The 23,269-nt window shown below is 38.4% G+C and overlaps 1 protein-coding gene across 1 annotated transcript in view; it reads left to right on the forward strand.

Annotated features, from left to right (window-relative positions):
* The window catches only part of LOC132119494 (rho GTPase-activating protein 39-like), a 38,977-nt gene extending 15,959 nt beyond the window's left edge, over nucleotides 1-23,018 (forward strand). The window contains exons 3-10 of the mRNA XM_059529526.1: nucleotides 14,468-15,764; nucleotides 18,147-18,771; nucleotides 19,390-19,482; nucleotides 21,361-21,434; nucleotides 21,514-21,713; nucleotides 22,237-22,328; nucleotides 22,445-22,614; nucleotides 22,704-23,018. Of these exons, the coding sequence (XP_059385509.1) occupies nucleotides 14,468-15,764; nucleotides 18,147-18,771; nucleotides 19,390-19,482; nucleotides 21,361-21,434; nucleotides 21,514-21,713; nucleotides 22,237-22,328; nucleotides 22,445-22,614; nucleotides 22,704-22,898 (2,746 nt within the window). The 3' untranslated portion in view covers nucleotides 22,899-23,018. The remainder of the gene's footprint in view (nucleotides 1-14,467; nucleotides 15,765-18,146; nucleotides 18,772-19,389; nucleotides 19,483-21,360; nucleotides 21,435-21,513; nucleotides 21,714-22,236; nucleotides 22,329-22,444; nucleotides 22,615-22,703) is intronic.
* The last annotated feature ends 251 nt before the right edge of the window (nucleotides 23,019-23,269 follow it).

Below are 23,269 nucleotides of genomic sequence, written 5' to 3' on the forward strand. Positions count from 1 at the left end.
GCAAGCGTCATGCACTTCAGTCTATGTAGTAAACAAACCATTCATTCATTCACACAGAGACATGCACGCAGAACATGCAGGATGCAGATTTCAACCAACTTTTGCGGCTTAACATTTACAGATACTGGTCCATATGGAGATTTGATTTGATTAATTTATGCTAACTTTGACAAATTCCTTGACTGTCCATATTAAAATGTAAGTTTCATTTTCATGACTGGATTTTGAGATTCCGTCCGCGTTTTCTGCTTCGCGGAAATCATAGCGCTGTATGCATCCAGAACTGGGTTTGAACGGGTCCTCGGTACCACCGGTACTTACAGAAACCTGGTACCGTGACATTTTACCGGGTCTTTTGACAACACTACACACTACCAATAAGCCACTTTGAAACTCTCCTGTTATTTTATTATTGTTTTATAGGGCTGGGTACCCAAACCCGGTACCAAGATGGCACCGGTACCTATGGAACCGGTATGCACCGAACCGAATCAGCACGCTGATTTCGGTGCCTCATTTCGGTGCCTTTTAAATGCCTGAGCGATCCGAATGTACACACGAAGCATGGGCGTCACTATGCTTTTTTAGCGGGGCTTCATAAATCGTACACAAATTTGCGATCGCCTCAGAGTCAGTCCCCTTAAATGTTATATGAAACCGGCGTCAGAACGGTCTCCTCCCCGTCTTTCAGCGCGCTCTTTAATCCACAAACTTCGCGGAGGAGCGTGAGCAGACTCAAACACAAACACAGGACACACGCTGTGTGTTCATCGATAGATTGTTAGAATATCTGTATCTGTGCAGTTCTTTGTCATAAATACAGTTTACAAAAGGTTGATTATGTACAATACCTGCATGTTATTGGTCAAACTGCTCTGGATGTTTTAGGCAATATTAAAATCCTGGCCGGGACGTGTCCCCGTATGAACGGCGCATATGGCTACTACTACTGTGCAAATGTCTTAGTCTTAGGCAGTCTGTTGTCAGACAACAATGCATTCAACAATCTCACTAGAATATTATTAAAATTAATGGCAAAATGAATGTTTGGAAATGTAAACTGATATTTCCTACTGACACAATACAGCAAAATATATAAATAACTGGCTTAAAACCCTTTTATGGGTTGAAAATACTAATGTGCCTAAGACTGTACAAATTACATTGTTGCTACTTTATAAATAATGAGCATACAGTCATTCACAGAACTGATTAAAGACAGGGACAGACAGCACTCATTTTAACTAAATATCAGAGTGATTGACAGAGATACAGTAGAAACATTGTGTGTGGTGTTGTATTAAATAATGACCCAGATTGTGAAATTTTTTTTTATATTTTAATAAAAAAAAATTCCAAGGAGCGTGTGAATGCTATGGATTTATTTTAAATCTTTGTAATGTTCTTTAATTTTATCCTTTTTAGGCTTTTTTATTTATTTATTTATTTTTATAGAAGTATCGGTTCAGGCACCGGTACCGTTTTAAAAGTATCAAAATGGCACCAGTATCGAATAAAACCCAATCGATACCCAACCCTAGTAATTTATGGGCTAATTTTCATTTTTGGGTGAACTAACCGTTTAATGTTAATCAACCAATAAAAGACAGAGAAAATCACTCACTGCTCTTGACTGAATCACTTTTGTAACTTTAATAAAAATTAATGTATATTTGATTCATACATTGATGCAGTGTTTTAAATTTTAGAACATAGTACATTGGATACTATGGATACTATGATTCAGATCGTAGATCGTGATTCAGTTTGTAGATCGTGATTTTGTGTGAAAAGATTGTGATATGATATTTTGGGAAGACTGCCCACCCCATGTTAACTAACCCAGGTCCCATTCACTTCTATTGTAAGTGCCTCACCATAACCCTGATTTTTAGCTTAAAAAAAGTAAAAATAAAAAGTAAAATAGGTAAAAGTGGAAATGTATTTGTTCAGTAATCAGCATAATGTCACAAATGTTTCGATTGAGTTTAACTTGTACTGAACCCAGAATATTCCTTTAGCTTTTGTTGCTGCATCCATTGTGTTTATCTTGTAATTGTAAGGCAGTCATTTAGATAAATTGCTGCCAAATGTGAAAAGTTAATATTTCCTCATAACCCATATTATGGATGGTTTAATGAGAGTTCCCAGAAGCATCAAACCACCTTCATAACCAGATTCCAGCCATGCCAGCTCTATTTCACCTGACACTGGCTGTGCTTCTGTTATTTCAGTGCCATATGCTTTACCAAACTACAATCATTTGGCCATTCATTCTTTTCTTTCATTCATTTTTTATGGTTCAAACATGACTGGACTTTCCCTTTTTCCTGCAAAGAAAAGCGCTCTTGTGCCCATGGTATACATTATCCAGTGTATACAGTGGTTCTTTCTATTTCAGGGAAATGTTAAGCAGCGCTGTCATTTTTTTCAAATCCACTCATGGAAAAAGAGTAAAAGGGGATATTGGATGAAATTTTCACTTTTTTTGTATTTAGGTTTCTGGTGTGTCTCACAGAGCTAGTTCATTATGAGCTGTCTGAGTCTTAAACTGTGTCATCCAGTGATCTGCTTCGATCTGCAACCGGTTTTAACGTAGATAGATTGCTATTTGAATAAGACATATATGGATATATTCACATTCTTGTGTCAACGCCCTACAGAAGAGAGGGGTGGGGTGAGCAGTAGCTCATTATCATTTAAAGAGACATGCACTGAAACGGGTCAGAGAAACTCTAAACTCTATTTGAACTCTTCATATCTGGCATTGGCAACGGCACACATGAAAGCCTGCGTAATAGAAGCATGTACAGCAGTACAAAATAATATTTTGTCACATTTATTTTTCAGATGAAAATAAAAAGATTTTGTTATAGTTTACATTTTTTATATACATTTTAGTCTCGTCTTTTATGATTCAAGCTACTTGGTGAGTAGAGAGTGCTATGAGGAACTGTCCTCTTTATTCACTTTAGACACGCATGACTGCTGTTTCTGGGAGGCCCAACATTTTTAACCTTTTTTGTAAAACTAGTAGTGCAACAAATGTTTGACCTTTAGGTAAACCGAGAAGGGCAACAAACCACTCATCTCCCACCTCCTGGCCTCCAATGTGTTTCAGACCTCTCAAGCAACAGCACGTCTCTCTTGGGAACCCCACATGTCTAAAGCCTCCTTACAGATGACTCACATTTTTTAAAAGGTCATACAATGTCCCCAAAACAATGGATAGCTGTGTGTGAGAGATTCAGAGACCATAACTGTAGCTTTTTGAGTGCATTTTGCCTAATTTAGCAGTATGATAATATCATAGTTGTTTTCAAATAACTTTAGTGGGTTGTGTGTAGGGCTGGGAGATGCATTGAATATTCATGATATACACTATTGTTCAATAGATTTTTATGTTAGAAAGAAATTAACACTATTCAGCAAGGATGAAAGGGTATTTCAAATGAATTCTTTTGAACAATTCCTTAAATATTCCCTAAAAAAATATGTAACCAGTTCCACAAATATAGTAAGCAGGACAAAAGTTTTAACACTGATAATAATCAAAAAAAGTTTCTTGTGGAGCAAATTTGCATATTACTGTGATTTCTGAAGGATCATTTGATATTTGAGACTGGAGTAATGGCTGCTCTAATTTATTCAGAAATAAATTATATTTTGATATACATTAAAATAGAAAAGAGTTTTTCATTATACATTTGGTTACAGTGGAAGTTTGCCTTAAATTATGTTTTCTCTGCTGAAAAGTATTTACATATAACTGTATCAACTAGCACTAGCTAAATTGCAGAAATCTTAATACAGGCGTTTAGTTCTGGCTAGTGAAGGATTCAATTTAGAATCTATGATCTATGTTTATGTTTATTCCACCTATAGGAAGAGGCTATTTTGCCTCTGACTGTCTGAGTTTGCACATGCCAGAATAAAGCAAGGTAGCCTAATCTTGCTGAATTGCTCTATAATTATTATTGATTTGTTGTGACACGTTCTTTGTTATTGTTTCATGCCTCAAGGGGAAGGAGTCTCCAGTAATGATTTCCGTTGTTTGTCCATCTAAAAAGAAAAGCTAGGGAGTGGTCATAAAATATCAGCCTGACAATGATCCAAACAGCACCATCTGTGTTATCATGGTGTGTGTGGTACAAGCAGCTTCCCCTGATTGATGAACAAAGTCCTAAATCTGGTAGTCATCACACTGCCCATCCAGGACTCAGTCAGGCCATCCTTAAAAATATTCTTGTTTGCCGTAACCCGACCGACCCTGTCAATTTAGCACCGACTCAATTTTTTATTTATTTTTTGCTTTTAGTCCGACCGACTTGCCGATTGTAAATTTGCGTTAAGACCAACCAATTATTTTTTTACTCTTCAAACAACTAATACAAACGCAATAAAATACTATTAATTATATTTAAGTAAGTATTGTAAATATATAAATTGCCTTGGCCTACATACAAATGAAGGCTATCTTCTTTAATTTAAAAAAAACCCTTGATGTCATCTGTGTTTACACGGATGTCACACTGTGGCCTGTGTGTTCGCTTCGTCTCATACTCTCACTCACTGTCAGAGTCAACGGTTCGCGCTTGGTAATGATGGCTGCGGCTGCAGTAAACTAAATGTTCGCGGTCACTGTTCAAAGTCATACGTGTTCGGGCACCATAATAGATCTAAAAAAAATCATTAAAACAGCTCGACACCGCTTTAACTTGGCACGAAGTTCTGGAAAAACTGTGCCCGGATCTTTTCCCATCCCTTCTCCTCTCTAGTCTAAAACCGTGACCAACTGTCACTTTATGTTCGAAAATCTATTGCACGAATCAAGCACGAATCAACCAACACAAGTTTCGAAAACGAAAATAAGAAAATGATTTTAACGACCTTTTCTCGGAGCGCGTCCAGGTATTTTATTTATTTATTTTTTTTGAACAGGCGTCACACAGCAACTGCAGCTTCGGACACACACGCATAACAGCAAATAATAACAGCGAATTTTAAATGCATAATTTCAGTTAGGGTGAAAAAAAGCTTTCTGCTTCTCTTCTGAGGCTCAAGATAGCACATCGAGCATGTTTACTGCATGTTTATTCAAAGCATTAGAATACATGACTGTGAAAAAAACATAATATTTAAAATAATGTTTATGAACCAATTATTATTAATTAAGTTGCTTAAAGAATTATAAACAAAACAGCATCATGTATGCATGCATTGTTAAATAAATAAAAAGGGCGGAAAACCAGTCACACAGGATACATAATTTCATTTAAAAACATGAGATGCGCGAAATATGGGTTCTGTGTGAATGGCTTGGTTTCAGTTTTGATGTAAACAAGATCTTCTCCACATTGATTTTTTTTTTTTTTTAAGTGGCTTCAACTGGATAGGCTAACATAACCTTATAATGCAATGACACATATATTGTCATCGCATCTCGTGCGCGTACACGAGGTGAAAGATGAGAAAGCAGATCCTGCGTGTCGAGCTCGTCCGCCTTTAAAAGTTGTGTAGACACAGCTGTGCGCGTGGCCAGATGGAATGGAACACGTACCGGGGCTCATAAGGCAGCTTCCTTAATGCACACCTAAAATTCATATGCGAATTCGAATGTGGATTTTTATTTTAAATTCGACGAATATTCGAAAAAATATTTTTTTTGATAGCCTAAGTAAATCTTCTATGCGATTTTCTTGGTTGTTGTTGAAATTTAATCGTAAACACAGCCATGTTGAAGCCTGCAGTAAATGTTTTGAATTATGGCAGTCCACTCTGCTTATTGTTTTTCGAAAATGTTGCACTCCTGTTTGACATTTTGCACATAACTTCACGCCAATAAATCATCAGAAATAGTGGTCTTACCAATATATTGAATCTTTACATTCCTCCTGCCTGTTGTCCGTGGATTTACCTATATTTGGTGTTATTTGCCGTATAAAACTTTAGACATGCAAAATCGATTTTACAATCGATTCAATGAACACTCATCACTTAAATCAAACAGGATTTTTTTCCCAAAAAGGGACAACCCAAGAAAGCAAAGTAAACGTTCTCTCATTTGTAGGTTGCATTGATAGATAGCGGTGGATGCAAGTGAAACAGTACCTCATTTTTTTTCTCACCTGAAATTCATGCAATAAACATGTTTTTGACAAAGATTTAAATTTGTTTGTAGTCTATATAGCCTGCATTAAAATGAGGTTTGCAATGATGCGCCTGAAGGCACGGGTTGAAGACCCAGTCAGTGACGTCACGATATGCTAATTTGTTTAAATTCATACCGACGTCATCACCATCACAAAAATTGACTTTTTTTTTTTACATTGAAACTTGAAAAAAAAAATGTAGACCAACCTACCGACCCTTTTTTAAAAAAAAATTACTGTTACTGCAAATAAAAATATTTTTCAGGATGGCCTCATAGTACAGGCAAGCAGAGCTTGACGCTAGTCAGAAAGAACTCTGTAAACATGCTAACCAATCCCTGTAAACAAACACTTACAATCTGGCACACACATTCAATGTGATCCTGTTTAAATGATGGATGGTTGGATGGGATGGGGGTGTTTCTGTAAAAGTTATTAAGTGTGGAGAAACAGGAAGGCTTAGTTTTTCCACATCTGCACTAGAGATCACAAGAGTTTGTTCAACAGTGTCTGTGTTATCTAGCATTTAGCCGTTTAGTAGGTCACCATGACAAGAAGATCAGAGATTAGAGGACACCTCTGTGCTTCCTTTGCTGTGTGATGCAATGGTGTAACAGAACCCAGGGATGACCTGGGGACGTTGTGAAGGGGTCACGAAATTCTTTTGTCCTGCAGGCAGACCCCAGGCCGAGTGGCTGCTATAGGAAGACAAGGGTTTTAGTTAAAACCTCAATTCTCTGAAGACTAGCTGTTTCCCACAGCATGAATTGGAGTGGGATCGAAGACATTAAATTAACACCCAGCCTAATACAATCTTCTCTTTGAGGACAAATAATTTAACAGACTGTACTTTGAAGGAGTTCAAACAGATCTTAGATCATGCTTTCACTTGTGTCATGCTCACAAGGTTTATTTGATGTAAAGAATGTCTGGGATTTAATAAAGAGCTGAGATTGAAAAAGACATTTCAAATGTGTTTTTTAGGCTTTTTATAGGATATCGCTCATGTTTGGAGTGGAAAGGTCACCATTAATATCCTAAGGGAGTATCGCTACATCTTATGGTCATAAACATTGAGCTGTAAAGAGATTCATTAAAGACAAACCAAAGCTCAGATCCTTGGTCAGGCTCTGTTAAATCTTTGCAGTCCATGTCACACACGTTTTGTGTCTTACCTCAGTCCTTTACTCTGAGAACTAGATTAGTGGCCTAACACAGATTGTCTATGAAAGTAGAGCAATTTCGACTGTCTTTTGTTTTATTTTAGTCGTGCCTTTGGTGTTGCTTAAAATACATTGAGAACAGACTGCTGTCTTGATCCGCTGGCTCCACTTTAAACACAAAAAAAACTCAGAAAGCCTGGTGCAGGGCTAGTGCTTCTCTAAACCAGAAGGACCCTTTTGATTTTGTAGTGTTTGCTGAAATTATATATTTTTTTACATTTATAATTCTGTATATTCATTTAGTTGACCAGAAATGTGACTCTCAACTCATTCTTAACCATAACTAAAATGAACTCTAATTAAGATAAGTATTTGTAACTAATTTCCAAATGTTCTGGCCACACTCTTGTGGGCCTCATGCTCTGTTCAGTAGGTTGACTGTTTGTGAGAGAAGAGGCATTTTCATGGCTGTAACCAGAGCAGTGAATTCCTTTGCTATCTGATTTCATATCAACAGATGTAGATTAGTGCTGAGATTCCAGAGCCATCTCATTGTCCATATGCAGAGCCGGCCCCACTTTGACTGCTTTTTCCAGGGGTTACAGAGAGGCAAGTGTATAGCTTGGTGTGAAACATACAATATAAATGATTGAGACAGTCTTGCTGTGGTCAAAAATAATTTTATTATTTAATAAAAAGAGTAAATTAGCAATTCCCACCCTAGCAATTCCCACAATATTAGTGGTCTGGTTTTTTTTTTTTTGCTCTTAATAATTGGAATTATGTGCTTAAGTTGTTCTCACATCTTTTGAGAGCAGGGTGTGGAAGGAGAGGATGGGTTGGTCACGTGTCCGGAATGTGAAGAAGCTAGACTCACTGGCTCAGTAATGAGAGGTGTTCAGCTGTCCACGAACAGCTGAGTCCTCCAGACCCCAGAAGACCTCAGGTTTGCTTCATTGAACAAGTCTGAGTCTGAGTCAAATGAATCATTTTGATGAATTAATACATGAGAAATGGAAATAATCTTATTTCTAATACATGTACACTACTGTTCAAAAGCATGGATCAGCAAGGATGCATTCAATTGATCAAAAGGGAAAGAGAAGACATTTCTAATGTTACAGAAATCAAAAGCATTACTTTTGAATGGCAGTGTATGTGAGTGTATGTTTATGTTGCTTAGTCTTTCACATCTGTTGAGAAGATGATTGTCAACTCTGAGTCATGTTTCAGGCTTTTGCTATAGGCCACATTTCCTCTTCCTGTCCGTACAATGAAAATAGCCCATTATCTCAGTTTTCCTCTTTAGATGGGGAAGAGTTTTGGACACATTGTCTTGATATGGTTTCCGCTACTGATGGAAAGTCCAATGCATTCAAAAAAATTATGAGGTTAGGCACATTTCACCCTGCGAAACATTAATCTCTGGCATGGTGCTTGGACTATTAGACACCAGACGGCCTGGGACAAACTGAACCTCCCTAACTAGTTAACCTTATTTTCCTCACTGCCAAACTAAATTACAAAATTAAAGTGACTTAACAGTATTTTAACTCGCTTTGTAGTTTTGCTGGCCTCCTTTTTCTTCATGACTGTAATAAAATGTTAGCTTGAACTGTGTCATCTGTGAATTGTCATAATGTGCATTTGGAATTAGGTTTAATGAATAAATAATCAATAAGATCTAAATAATCTTACCAAAGAAAAATGCTGAATTATCTTAACTTTTGTAAAGACATTTTTTTTTGTGATAAATAAATATTTTGGTCTATTTGTCTTTTGTTCAGTCTTTTTGGTAGCAGCCACATTCCTTAACCACAAGCATCTTATTATAGAATGTTACAGTAAGAAAAACATTGCCATGGTGCTTGACAACCACACATTGTTCTGCTATTTAAACAATCCCGACGCCTTTGAGTGATAAGGGGAAGGAATTCCAACCAAAGGAGCCTCCCATGACTAATCTCACTCTCTCTGTTTCTCTCCTCCTCTCTCTTTTTACTAGTTTTTGTTCTTTGGCACATTCATGGTCACACAGTACTTTTTTTTGGTATGTATAAATACAGTCAACAACCAGAGGTGGGTAGTAACGAGTTACATTTACTTCGTTACATTTACTTGAGTAATTTTTTGGGGTAACGAATACTTTTCGGAGTATATTTAAAGATGGGTACTTTATACTCTTACTTGAGTAAATTTTTTGGGAAAAATCTGTACTTTTACTTCGTTACTGTGGGCGACGCTCCTCTCGTTACTTTATCTTAATGCAATAAATGTTATAATCCTAGGAGTTGTGATGGATCATCAGTTAAGCTTCACAGACCACATTGCTACAACTACCCGGTCCTGCAGGTTTGCCTTATACAACATTAGGAAGATTAGACCCTTCCTGTCAGAGCAAGCAACCCAACTTCTTGTCCAAGCTCTTGTTCTCTCCAGACTGGACTATTGTAATGCTCTCCTGGCGGGCCTTCCTGCATGTACTGTCAAGCCTCTGCAATTTATCCAGAATGCAGCAGCGAGGGTTGTCTTCAATGAGCCAAAGAAAGCTCACGTTACTCCGCTCCTCATCAGGTTACACTGGCTACCAGTAGCTGCTCGCATCAAATTCAAGGTACTGATGCTAGCCTACAAGACGACCACTGGCACGGCACCAACTTACCTAAACTCATTGGTTAAATCTTATGTGCCCTCCAGAAGTTTGCGCTCTGCAAGTGATCGACGCCTTGTGGTACCATCCCAAAGAAGTTCAAAATCACTCTCAAGGACCTTTTCCTGGACTGTCCCCAGCTGGTGGAATGACCTCCCAATCTCAATTCGTACAGCTGAGTCTTTACTCATTTTCAAGAAACAGCTAAAGACTCATCTTTTTCGCCTGCACTTAACCAACTAACACTAGCACTTTTCCTTTTCTTGTCTTTTAATTAAAAAAAAAAAAAAAAAAAACCTACCTATGCGTTCTATACTAGACTAACTGAGACTTGTCATGGCACTTGTATACTGTTGTTGTTCTCTTGTTGACCTGACTGCTTCTGTTGTTCTCATTTGTAAGTCGCTTTGGATAAAAGCGTCTGCTAAATGATTAAATGTAATGTAAATAATGCTTCAGTTTATTCCAAACGCGCCGTCTACTTTTCTCTGGGCAATGAGCGATGCCCATTCGCGAATGATTCATTCTTTTGAGTCAATTCTGTTCAAAGGCTTGATCAAACCAATTGGCAAACGAGTGAATTGGTTCATGAATAAGTTTGAATGAGTCGTTCAGTTCCCTGCCGCACGCGCTGAGCGTCTGAAGTGGTTCACTCGGAGTTGTAACGTTTAAGAACAGAAAGAGCGTTGAAAACGTGGCTGGAACTGCACTGAATTGAAATCTGCAAAGGCTATTATTTGCTAGCGATGGAGATCCTTATTAGATGAACACCGCGTGTGCTGTCTACTGTTTAACAGGTAATAACTTGGGCTACATTCGATTACAGTACACGATACCACTGTGACATTAGTTTGTTGTACGTGTGTGGCTTATAACAGAGGGGAGTCAAGTTGAATGCAGCTTCCAAAAGACAAAAAATAGCCGATTAAGATTTTATTAATTTTAATACAATCACACTGGTGCAAGTACGTTCAGCGAGTCATATTATCAGCTGCTAAATTCAGATCTGTGATTGCTTGCTGGCGCTAGCCAGAGATAGATGCGTTTATACAGCGCTGCGCATTATAACAAATCACACATGATTCTTTTGAGCTTATTAAAGCATTGGCCAATCAGAGGTGTTCCGATGAGTCATCGCTAAAATGCCGGTGCTTCCTTCACTCGCTCCTGACTGAATACCTCTTTCTGGCGAATTCTCTCGCAGAAACAACAAAGTGCAGATGTGTGTACGAATCTTTAATTAAGATATTGATTTCACAGTGTTAACAGTTTCAGTGATTTTAATGGGAGTTTCTGAGAGTGATTGAAATCTAGACTGTCAGTGAAAATGATCTTTAATAATGTAAATGTTATTTGCTCTCTTTCTGAACAATGAAAGATTAGTAGTAATATTTATATCACATTAACTTTCAATGTTAAATTCACATTTAATATAAAGTCAGTCGTATTAAAAATATGTTATGGCATGACACCTATATCTGTTACTTAAGTAAACAGATAGGGTTTTATAATAAATTACATAAATTGGAGTAAAGGCTGATGAAATATATACATTTATACACGCACACATACATTACATACATTTTATCTATATATCTAAATAAAAATAGGATCAGTATATATGACCCAAAGTAACTAGTAACTAACTACTTGAGTAGATTTTTTATCCGATACTCTTTTACTCTTACTCAAGTAACTATTCAAGACTAGTACTTTTACTTTTACTTGAGTAAATATTTCTAGAAGTACTTTTACTTTTACTTGAGTACAGTTTTTGGGTACTCTACCCACCTCTGTCAACAACACGTCATGTGCTGGTGCCGTACTTTAGCGTCATGTACAAGAAGTCTTGGTTGCTGTATTTTTTTTATTCATTTCATTTAGGGGAAAGTAAAAAGAAATATCCTGTAGATTTGGTTGTTTTTTAGAAAGCAAACAATGAAAAAATGAGACAGAATTTAGTTATTTAGTCTGTTTCTATGTATCTGCCGACATAGGACATGTTCAGATGTCTAAAAATAGCTTGAGCTGTTGGAAAATTCTCATTGTGGGTAAGTATCAGAATTTGTCTCGGGCCTCTCTGTCAACTGTATTGATAGACCACATATATGTTTTTTGACTCACCTGTGCATGTGCTGTATGTCAGTTTAATGTCAGAGGTTGGTATCTATATGTGCTAGTTTCACCCAAAGGATTCAAGGCAATGTATAAACTTACTGTTGTTTTAACCAGTTTTGAGTTTTCCTGATGTCTCTGCCCTTGTCTCTGTAAGCTAAATAATGTACTGTAATTATTGCCAGGTAATGGTAAAGTGAATGTACAAAGTCTTAAAAGATTTGTTTTACTGATAAATGCTGTCTTTTTTTAACTGTTCATCAGGAAATAGTAACAAATGTATTATGATTTCCACAAAATTATGAGAAGCACAACATCATTGATGATGATTATGATAAAAAGAAATGTTTCTTCCGCTTGAAAAGATGCTTTGAAATATGTATCATGAAAAGCGATATAAAAATAAAAATGGATTTAATTTCTTGAGCACCAAATCAGCATATTAAAATGATTTCTGAAGGATCGTGCAACAATGCAGCGTGGAGTAATAGTTGCTGAAAATTCAGCTTTGCATCACATGAATACATTTTAATATATATTACAATACAAAATAGTTATTTTAAATTGCAATATTATTTCACAATATTACTGATTTTTAGACTGTGTTTTTGATCAAATATGCAGCCTAGGAAACAAAATCGTTCCTATCCCAAACGCTTGAAGAGTAGTGTACGTTAAATGGTTGTTCGCATTTCTGAGGAGCTTTTCAAAAGTGCAGCAGTAAAGTTGGTGCTAAATGTATATCTGAATTAGTATTTCTCTTTGTGCTGTGTAGTTTGTCCTTTGAACTCTTTTAACAGTCATTCCTCATGGCAGGAAATTGAGCTGCCTGCTTGCTCACATCGGCCATACTCGTAAAACAACAGCACATTGAATCTGTGGGCCTTACATAAACATCTCTTCTGGATGTTCAGTGTCACATCCTGGAGACCCGAATCTACATTACTGATAGTTTTTTGTGTTGCATTACCAACATTTAAGCAACTTAAAATCATAGCTATCACTCTTGCTTGTTAAAGTGATCTTGTGAAGATGTTATGTCATTATGCCATGCCAAAAGGCAAATGGCTGAATTTCATAGGAAAGAGAGCAGCTACATGTTTACAGTCTTCTCTTTTGGTAACATTCCTACAGCAATGTCCCCACCGTCACCACCTTGAGAAAACCAACACCATCTTAACACTCACACTCTGTGTGAATCAAGTGTCAAGTCTTTCTATCAGTGTGACAGACTTTGAACATTGTTGATTGTCGTGTTGTCATGTCACACAGTCTTTACAATGGCCTTGGGGCTCTGCCAGATGGCTGACTTCCAGTCTTCATATATGCTGTACCTACCTGCCTGTCATTTCAAACGGTTGTTTATCTTCAGATGTGTGAGAAATTGTGTGAGAAGAAAAGAGAACAATTCTAATGGAAGAAATTGCCTCAGCTGATGGAAGAAAGGGGAAGTGCTTCCCTCACAGCAATATTCCTTTTTTTCAAAATGCAACAATTGATTACCATAGTCACTGCAGTGGTTGTAAAAGTGTTTGCTTCCAGTCTGATCGGCTCTCTTACCACTTCTATTGTCTTTCTGAGTTTGATAGGGTAGATCTGTTTTTTGTGTGTGTGTGTGTGTTCATAGAGTGTAAAGGTGTAAGAGGAAGTTCATTTGAGAAGTGACTCATTAGAAATCCCCAGAGGAGGTCGCCTATAAGCAGGTTTTAATGAGTTTTCACTATATATTTTCTAATATTTGGCAGAAAACTAATCTAAAAATGTATATTGTTTCATTTTGGAGGTTAATGAGTAAATTAACCAATGTGGAGCATTTGTCTGGAAATGTTGTGCTGGTAATAGTGCTTTTAGTTTGCTTTAGTATAAATCACTGTCTAGGACTACTAAAGCTGTGGACATTGTTGGGATTACAAGCAACAGCAGATTAGTATAGTGACTCTATACTAAACTCTAAACTCTTGAACAAGAACAATTAAAGGAACCACATTCATTTTCACCACAAAACCGTTTTAAACTCCAACAATGTTGGGCTTTAAAATCTATTTCAGTTGACCAATCATGGTTTTGTTTTCCTGACAATGGCATTATGGGCGTTTGAATAGACATTTTATACTTTTAACAGACCCTTAGTTTCCCTAAATTGCTGAGAATTTAGCTTTAGCTGTCTGGATAATAAAGGCGATGATGAAGATTGCAGATTTGGACTCATTAAAGGCGTCATAAAGATGATTGGTTTTGGCATCATAGATTAGCTTATTTTTTTCTACTGCTTCTGTATATTTATGTTGGCTTTGCCTCATTTTCTTGGGTTTTACAAATTCTTTCTATATTTTTGCCTTTGTTTATATTGACAAACTAAAATGCATTTCTTTTACTTTTTACAACAGGGAAGAGCAAAGAGAATCATCTCAGAGGTGGCAGCCCTCTCCTGGATCCAAAGCTGCCATGTTGGTAAAGGTCAGCAGCATTGGCAGAAGCCAGACAAGAGGAACCAGCGGAGCTGCTTCCCTTCATCTTCCTCAGAGTAAAACCAGTGACCATAGTGCCTGCACACTGAATACTGGCAGTGTCAAATCTGTTTCAGGCTACATGCTGTCACCACAGGCTTACAAAACCACACCAGGAGGAAAAATAGCATCAGACACGAGGCAGGCCCACCACTTGAGGAAGGTGAGCAATGGCAGCTTCTGCCTGGTGACCTCTGGGGACTCAACAGCATCTCTCCAGCCACAGTCTAACTCATCTAGGCCAGTATCTCCTCAGTATGGAGCAACCGCTTGCCTCTACGATGATCCATTATTTGATTACCCCATTTACGACGAACCTGCAGCAGATATGGAGGTTGAAGGTGCTCACCTACATAACGGCCCTTCTAGACACAGTCTCCAGAAGGTCAAACTTCTCCAGCACCCGGGTCAATCTCACACCAGCTCCAGACACAAGAGAAACCCATCCGACTATAGTCCAGCAGGCTTGGATTGTATCAAGCACATGGTGAATGTAGACCCCAAACAAGAGCTTCTTTCCACCTCACCAGTCCCCTCTTCCAGCCCATCTCCGACCTCAGCACCTGAATCTCTGCTCCTCCCAACAAGGGGGCTTCAAAAGGAGCCCGCCAGCCAGGAGAAGATGCAGTCATGGAGGATCCTAGAAGCAAGTGTTCTCAGAAACATGGAAGTTCACCACAGCCGGCAGGGCAGCCATGGATCTCAGGACTATTCAACACCACCACCTCCCGCCATTAGCTACCAAGACTCAGGTTATTCAACTGGCCCATCTCCCAGTCTGCGGAGGAAAAGCAGGAGGAGGATAGGTACCGGGGCCCAGGGCCGACCCGGGTCTGTGGGCAGCACTGGGGAACTCACAGCCCTGAACGAGCGTCTGATAGAAGAGATGAGGGAGGTTGTTAGTCGCTCAAATACCATGAGGGAGACCAAAGCTAGTCTGGACTCTGAGATGTTGGAAAGTTCTTTCTCCCAATGCACACACAGTGTGGGACGGTGCTCCTCCAGAGAGGACATTGCATCTTGTAGCAGGTCACTAAGCATAAGAAGTAACCATCACAGTATGGCCTTCATACCTCTGGAGATTCCGGGACGACAGAAGAGGACTTATGAAAAGGTGGACATGCTTGAAAAGAGTGTAACTTTGTCCTCACCTGAGACTGCCGGACCCCCTTCACAGGTACTACATACATTTTTTTTTATTCCTTTAGTAGAAATGGCTTGTTAACACCTTACAGTGAGGTTCAAGTCATGAAAATTAGTAGAGTATCATGAATCAACAATAATTTTACCGCATTTTTAAATCTTGGTTGTAGTGGTAGTCCACCCTAACTGAAAATATTTTTTTTACTCACAAAAAAGATATTTTGAAGAACTGTTTGTCTAAACAATGCAATAAAATGGGGTCTAAAACAACAGTGACACTATATGGACAAAACTATCTACTTTTGTGTTGCTCAGAAGAAGTAAAATCACACAGGTTTGCAATGACACGAGGGTGATTAAATTATAACATAAGTTGCATTTTGAGTGAACTGTCCATTTAATTAGGAAAGAACATGACTTGATAATGAACAATGGTATATTTATGAATTAAATACCTTAACTAATGTTAACAAATTAAATCTTATTGTAAAATTTTAAAGGCGACCTTCTGGTAAACTATCACTAACTTACAATGAGCTCATGAGCACACAAGTCCCCCAGGGGAGTAACTTTTACCTTGTTATTTTAGAGAGATTTGCAGTCCTGTATAAAATATGTGTATGAACTTTTGCCACAGTGTATTTTCCACAGATCTTGAGTTTCAGCATCATTAAAACCCAGACGTCATATTTGTTTAATCTCCATGTGGGACTGTTGGGAGAGAGCTTGGTATGGTTGAAGTTTTTCATGCCTGTCTGATATTTTTCCCCATGGTCTTTATTAGAAACAGATTATTATGTCACCCATTATAGCATAATAGTGATGTAAAATATCAGTCTTGTAGTTATTTCAGTCTAAATCATAAAGCGTAATGAGGCAACAACATCTTTCTCTTGGGTATTCAACATTGCAGTCAGCAAGTTAGAGGCAATTCCCCGTCTGCACATGATTCTAGTTAAGGGCAATGATCACTCAAAGAGCGGTCACTGCCGCTCTGACCCATAGGAAAGCTGTAATCTGTCCTCCCTCAGTTATGAATTCTATCTACATTGTTCAACAGCTAGGCGCCAAGAGTTCTGTACTTTCTGAAATGCCTTCAAGAATTGATTACTTGGGTTCTGATCTAATCAGCTCTGGAAACATTAAAGGGATCATTTTAAAGCTTTGAGACTTACAGGTGCTGATCGTTGAAAATGTTTTCATGACCTATTTAAAAAGAGGTGATGATACCTACTCTCGTTGCGCCCTCCTCTTCCCTTCCCACCATCCTCTGATGTGAATACAGCAGTGGGCTGCCATGGTAATGGGTGAAATGCCAGAACGTAGCGGAGCTGCAAAACACGATGCCTGTTGAGCAGGAAGGATGGCTACTGTGGCCCATATGGTAGCATTGCTGACACAGACGGGACAGTTGGGTCCTGGACAGGCGTGGTCACTTTACAGACCAATTGTGTGTCTAGAGTGAAGCCGATAGGGGTTTGGTACCTGCTGGGGATTGTTCCATAAGCTGATGACATCATAGGTCACCTCATTCCCTGGTGTATAAGCCATTTCACCACACTGGCATTTCAATGTGCTAATTCCCCAAATTATTGGCAGATGAAGGTGAATATATGTACTTCATGTAATATACAATATATTTTTGTTAATTTAAATTGAGCCTAAATAAAATAAAATATAATTGTTAGCTTTACATAGTTAAAACATTTAGAAATGTTGCCTTTGCAACTATTTCAATTAAAATAAGTCAAAATTTAAGAACTTCACTAAAATTGAATAGTTGGAAAACTAAATGCATATATTAAAAAAGAACATCTATTAAATATGACAAAAGCATGCCACAAAATTACTGAAACAAACTGTATTTAAATAATGCTAAAATAACAATGATCAATGAGTTTAATAAAGACCATATGAAACTTATGAATTATGTCATTTTTACCCACAGTGTCCTCAAAATGTTATATAAGGTATAAAAGTGAAGTTGGCACTCATGTTGTGCCTGGTTTTTGTAACAGGAATACAATGTTGAGTACAGCGAGAGAGGCAATGCCTGCATAAGGGACCTCCTTAAAGGACAAAATTCCTCTAGGGATCAAAATGAGGCCATTGCTGGATTTGCATTATTTTTTTAGAGACAAAGAAGGAGAAATGACTTACTGTAGGAATTTTTATATCAGTTATTGGTCATAACTTCATCTATTGTCGATGGGAATTCTTTATTTGTTGCGTTTGATGGAGTTTATTGTGTTTTTGTGTTCATTTATGAGTTTAAATGCCGATCCTGCAGTTATTGCAGAGAAGAACTGAAAGTCAAAATCAGTTAAGTTCTGTGAAAAGCAGATGAACAAAGCATCTGTGTAAAAATATGTTTTATGAACTGTTTTATGAACACCCTGTTTCTTCTCTTCTATAGGCGGGAGCTCTGGAGCCAACGGTTCAGTTGGATAGTAGAAAGAAAGGTATGGTAGATGGCAGAACAGGCTCACTTGGCCCTCATCGCCATGTAGCCAGCGATACCAATTTGCAGGCAAGTGATGGTAGGGCTTACCAGATTTCCTACGCCACCCTCCGTCAACCCCCACCCCCAGATGCCAACATGGCTGATTGGGCCAGCAAGCACCTGAACATGCACACTCAGGGACTGTTCCGCCGCCGAGTTTCCATCGCCAACATGCTGTCCTGGAACCGAGGCTCCATCAAGAAGCCCATGCTGATGACCAACGAGCGCACTGTACGCAAAGAAGCCTGCGAGGTGTTTAAGCTCGTCCAGGCGTACATGGGAGACAGACCCTCACGGCTGGACCGGCGCCATGCAGCTCTCCTCATTGTCACTAAGTGCTGGGGCATGCAGGGACTGAGGGACGAGCTCTACGTCCAGCTCGTGAGGCAGACCACAGGCAACACCAGCCCACGCAGCCTGGCAGCAGGCTGGGAGCTCATGGCTGTGTGCCTTGCCTTTTTTGCTCCTTCACCCAAGTTCTGCTGCTATCTGGAAGGCTACATTCAGCGACACATGGAGCCAGCCAGTGACAAGAAAAGTGAGTTTGTCAGTTAATTATTTAAAAACACGTACACTAAGGTCTAATAATAGACTTTTGTTCAATGATATAGAAATAAAAAATAAATTGATGATTTAAAAATACTTTTTGCGTTGCTTTAGTTGTTTTCCACAATAATTTAATGTCTTGGAATTATCTTTATTATTGCTTATGTAGAGATAATGATTTAATAATGATTATATATATTAAATTGATCAAACGTAGCAGTAAAGACACTTATAATGTTACAAAAGATTTATAAAAAGTTACAAAAGAATAAATTTCTATTCATCCTGAGAAAATTTATCATTTCCACAAAAATATTTAGTGCAACTGTTTTCAAAACTGATAATAATAATAATAATAAAAATGTTTAACAATAAATCAGCATCAGAATGATTTCTAAAGAATCATGTCACACAAAAGACTGGAGAAATTATTCTGAAAATTCATAGCAATAAATTATATTTTAAAATATATTAAAACGTAAACATATTTCATAACAATTGTGTCTATACATATAATTAATTGTTTTTCTTTTTTTTAATTTTAATTATGACAGCACTAAATGTATGGGTTATTTAATGGGTTGTTTTGTTTTGTGTGTTTCCATTGCAGTAACCCAGAACATTTTGGACCAGCAGGATATTAAGAAGAAGAACTCTAAGTCAAGGAAGAAGAGGAAACAGAACTCAGAGGAGGAAACAGAAGGTACTGTAGTTCATCTTTAACTATGGATGATTACTTAGACACTTTGTATGAGATCAGATGTTGGTATGCAGGCCTCTGTAGAGATATATTGAGTACTTTTCATTTGTAGTTGCATTAGTGGAATCAGTTATTTGCCGTGTCAATAAAACTATTTTAATTAGCCCTTTAGGGCAGGACACATCACGTGTGCTTATCAGTAAAAGAGAGTGCTTTTATGCTTCATATGGTGTTACTTTGACCTTATGACTGTTACCACAATGAGTGGTCTTGATGATTTCATCAGATTTTTGACTAAATGTAGCCGTGGCATTGACCACAGTAAGGATCCCTTACACTGGGTCTCACTGCAGGCATGGCATAAGAGTGACTCACAGCCGCTGATGCAGACCTACTCATGAGCCGTCTCTACTGTAATCACAAGCCCATTAGACCAGCACCAGCCACTGGCCACTTGAAGGAGCAGGATATGGCTCATATGTCAGCCCTGGCCTGCAATGTTTTTGAGTCATTAAGTTGGATCTGATGGGCAGATGTCCAGATGAGTAGGTTGACTTCACAGAGAGTGTTGCAACTGGGTGTGAGTCACCATGGGGGATTCCTGAGGTTAGGTCTGGTCTGAGTGTAGAGCCAGCCCAGCTGAGGGATTTATTGGGATGTTAAGTTGGAAGCCCTGATGAAGGCCATTGTTAAACTGGAATTTACTCATCTCTCTGACATAGGGAGTCACCACAAAGATCTGTGTGGTCTCATTTGTGGCCTCTGAAAAGATTGTTGTTTCCTCTGGCTTTCCTTCGCTTTATTGTTGCCTTTCATTTCAAATGAGGGAAAGCTGTTGTTTCAAAGCTGGACCACCAGCGCTTATTCAGTCATGTAAATTATAAGAATTAAATCTGCATGTATGAATGTGGCAGATTCTGTATGTTTACCCTGTAAATGAACTGTTTAGGTTCAGGAATCCAGGGAAAAAAAGAGAACAAGCGCAAATGTATGATGCAATACCTCTTATTAGACATAATCACAGTCTGGTGCATGGAAATTAACAAGAGGTTGTATCAACATGGATGCCTATCACCTGTTTGCCATAAATCTGAAGAGGTGTCGAATTTGGGGCACATTCCAGAAAAGATGCTTTTTATCGCCGCACAGATTTTTTACCATCTGGTTCCTTTAGTTAAGATTCTCAAAGCCTGTATTAGAAATGCCCCCTATGGATTTTACTTTGGAGTTATGAGGCTTTCCTGAAACCAGAGGAATTCTGTAGAGAACGGCTGTGGTTTCTCTAAAATGCTGAACATAGGCTGCTGTAAATTCAGCATTGCTGGATGTACAATAAATCCCAGTGATTCTACAACTCTCCTGGAGTTTGTTTTACAATCTGACGTTAAATTATTTCTGGGGATATGATTTATTCCAACTAGTGGAAAATGTTCTGCAATGTCTAATTTTATAGTCCTATGTCCTTGTCTCTTACATAACAGAAGGACAAGACAGTCACAGCACACTGATGAAACGCAGCCTAGTAGAAAAGCCCTCTGTCTGTTTATTTAGTCTCCTCTAGTTCACATGTTGAGTCAGTACTAACAGAATGTGCTGGCTGGATTTCCTCCTCTACACTTCAGATAAAACTGAATCTTCATTTTTCATTCATTTTTTAAAACAATTGACTCCTTTTGCTTCACTCCGCATGTTCTGCTGTGATTCCATGATTGTTTATTCCACGACTGTAATGGAGCAATTTAGCCATGTTCCAGACAAAGAAAAATTACTCAGATGTCAGTCTTTACCTTGTAATACAGGTTTTGACGCATCAGATGTAAATCGGTATCCAGGCCCTGCGTCTAAGAATAGTAGTAATCACTCATGTCTTTTTGCCTCTAGCTCTTCCCGTCAGCACATATGCCAAGTACTGTTACCGGAAGCTCCAGAAAGTGGCAGTCACTGGAGGGAAAAAAGTGAGTTTTGATCAAATCCACTGTTTGGAGAAACACACATTTAAGAAAGAGAAAGATATTTTTACTGTTTTCCCATTAGGGTCTTCGTAAGCCTAGTTTGGAGGAAGTGGACCACAGTCGGCGTGCCATCATAACCCCTTCACTGTTCGGCAGCTCTCTAGAGGAAGTGATGGAGCGGCAGAGTGAACTCTTCCCAGACAGGAAGTTGCCGTGGGTGCAAGTGCAGCTGTCTCAGTATGTGCTAGCTCTGGGTGGAGCACAGACTGAGGGCATATTCAGGTAAGACCTGCTCACATTCCAGATAATTAGACAGAATAAAAGAACAGGCTATATTTTACTATATGAGTGTGCTGACAAATACATAATTTAAAGTTGCGAAGCTACTTAAGTAAATTTTTTGGTAATGTGACATTCAAACAGTTGTTTCCTAATAGTTTAGCTTTTCCAGTGACAATTGCTTTTTGTAGCCTACTAAGGAGAAGCAGTGTGACTTGACAAAACACTGAACTGTAGCTTTTTGGCTTATGCAGCTCATAGGGTCAAATATCAACATGCTAACTGATTCAATTATAATGTTCAAAACTTTGTAGGAGTTTTCATAATGTTTTTGAAAGAGTGATTATGTATTAATTTGGTCAAAAAAATACAATAAAAACAGTTAGACTGTGAAATGTCATTTCAAACTCTGCAAGACATTGGGGCATACAGTGTTTTCTAGCTCAGTCACTTGTGCATGCATAATTATGGTGTGCTGTCTCCCTCTGGTGGTCCTTGAGTGTAACAAAACAGTCATCTCCCGCAGGGTTCCTGGTGACATTGATGAAGTCAATGCACTGAAGCTTCAGGTGGACCAATGGAGGATTCCTGAAAATCTGTCAGACCCCAATGTTCCTGGTGAGTAACTGTTCTCATCCATTTATAAGAATATTACATAGTCAAAGAAAAAATCTACGGGCATTTCATTATCGTACCAAAAATAGTTAAACATCTATACCACTGTTTTTCCTCAGCCTCTCTAATGAAGCTGTGGTACCGTGAGCTGGAGGAGCCTCTCATTCCCATGAGCTTCTACAAGCAGTGTGTCAGTAACTACGATGATCCTGCGGCAGCCATCAGGGTGGTGCAGTCACTGCCTGAGCTCAACCGACTGGTGCTGTGCTACTTCATCCACTTCCTACAGGTATTCACAACACTCAACAAACACACAATATGCAGCAAATGTACTTAACTTATTGCACTGCTCTGATGCATATCCCATGTCTTCCTCAGGTTTTTGCTCAGCCTGCAAATGTTGCAGTAACTAAAATGGATGTGAACAACCTTTCTATGGTAATGGCTCCTAACTGCCTTCGGTGCCAGTCAGACGACCCCCGTGTCATATTTGAGAACACCCGCAAAGAGATGTCTTTCTTGCGAATGCTCATTGTACATCTGGAAACAGGGTTCATAGAGGGCATTGTTTAAAGTTCTTCTTATTTCTTATTAGCAGAACATGAATCAGTAATACACAACCAACCTTCTCACAAACACAGTCACAAAAATGACATTGTGGGCAAAATCTAAACAAAAGTAGACTTTTAAGGATAACTGTTTGTGTGCGTGTTTTTTCATTTTGAGTGAAAAAACTCAAAAACTGTTTCACTGTTTCTTTTGTTAGTTAGGTGTGTTTTGTCCACGTTGTTGATATAAAGACTGTTGAATTTGAAATTAATTAATGGTGACATGGCAGAAATTTCATGCCTTTATCCCAAGTTCTTTGCATGTTCAAGAAATGCATGAACAAAAAATGCTAATCTTCATGTTAATGGTTTACATACATTAATGTGCATTGCAAG

The sequence above is a fragment of the Carassius carassius genome, chromosome 38, assembly GCF_963082965.1.
Source record: "Carassius carassius chromosome 38, fCarCar2.1, whole genome shotgun sequence".
Lineage (NCBI taxonomy): Eukaryota > Metazoa > Chordata > Actinopteri > Cypriniformes > Cyprinidae > Carassius > Carassius carassius.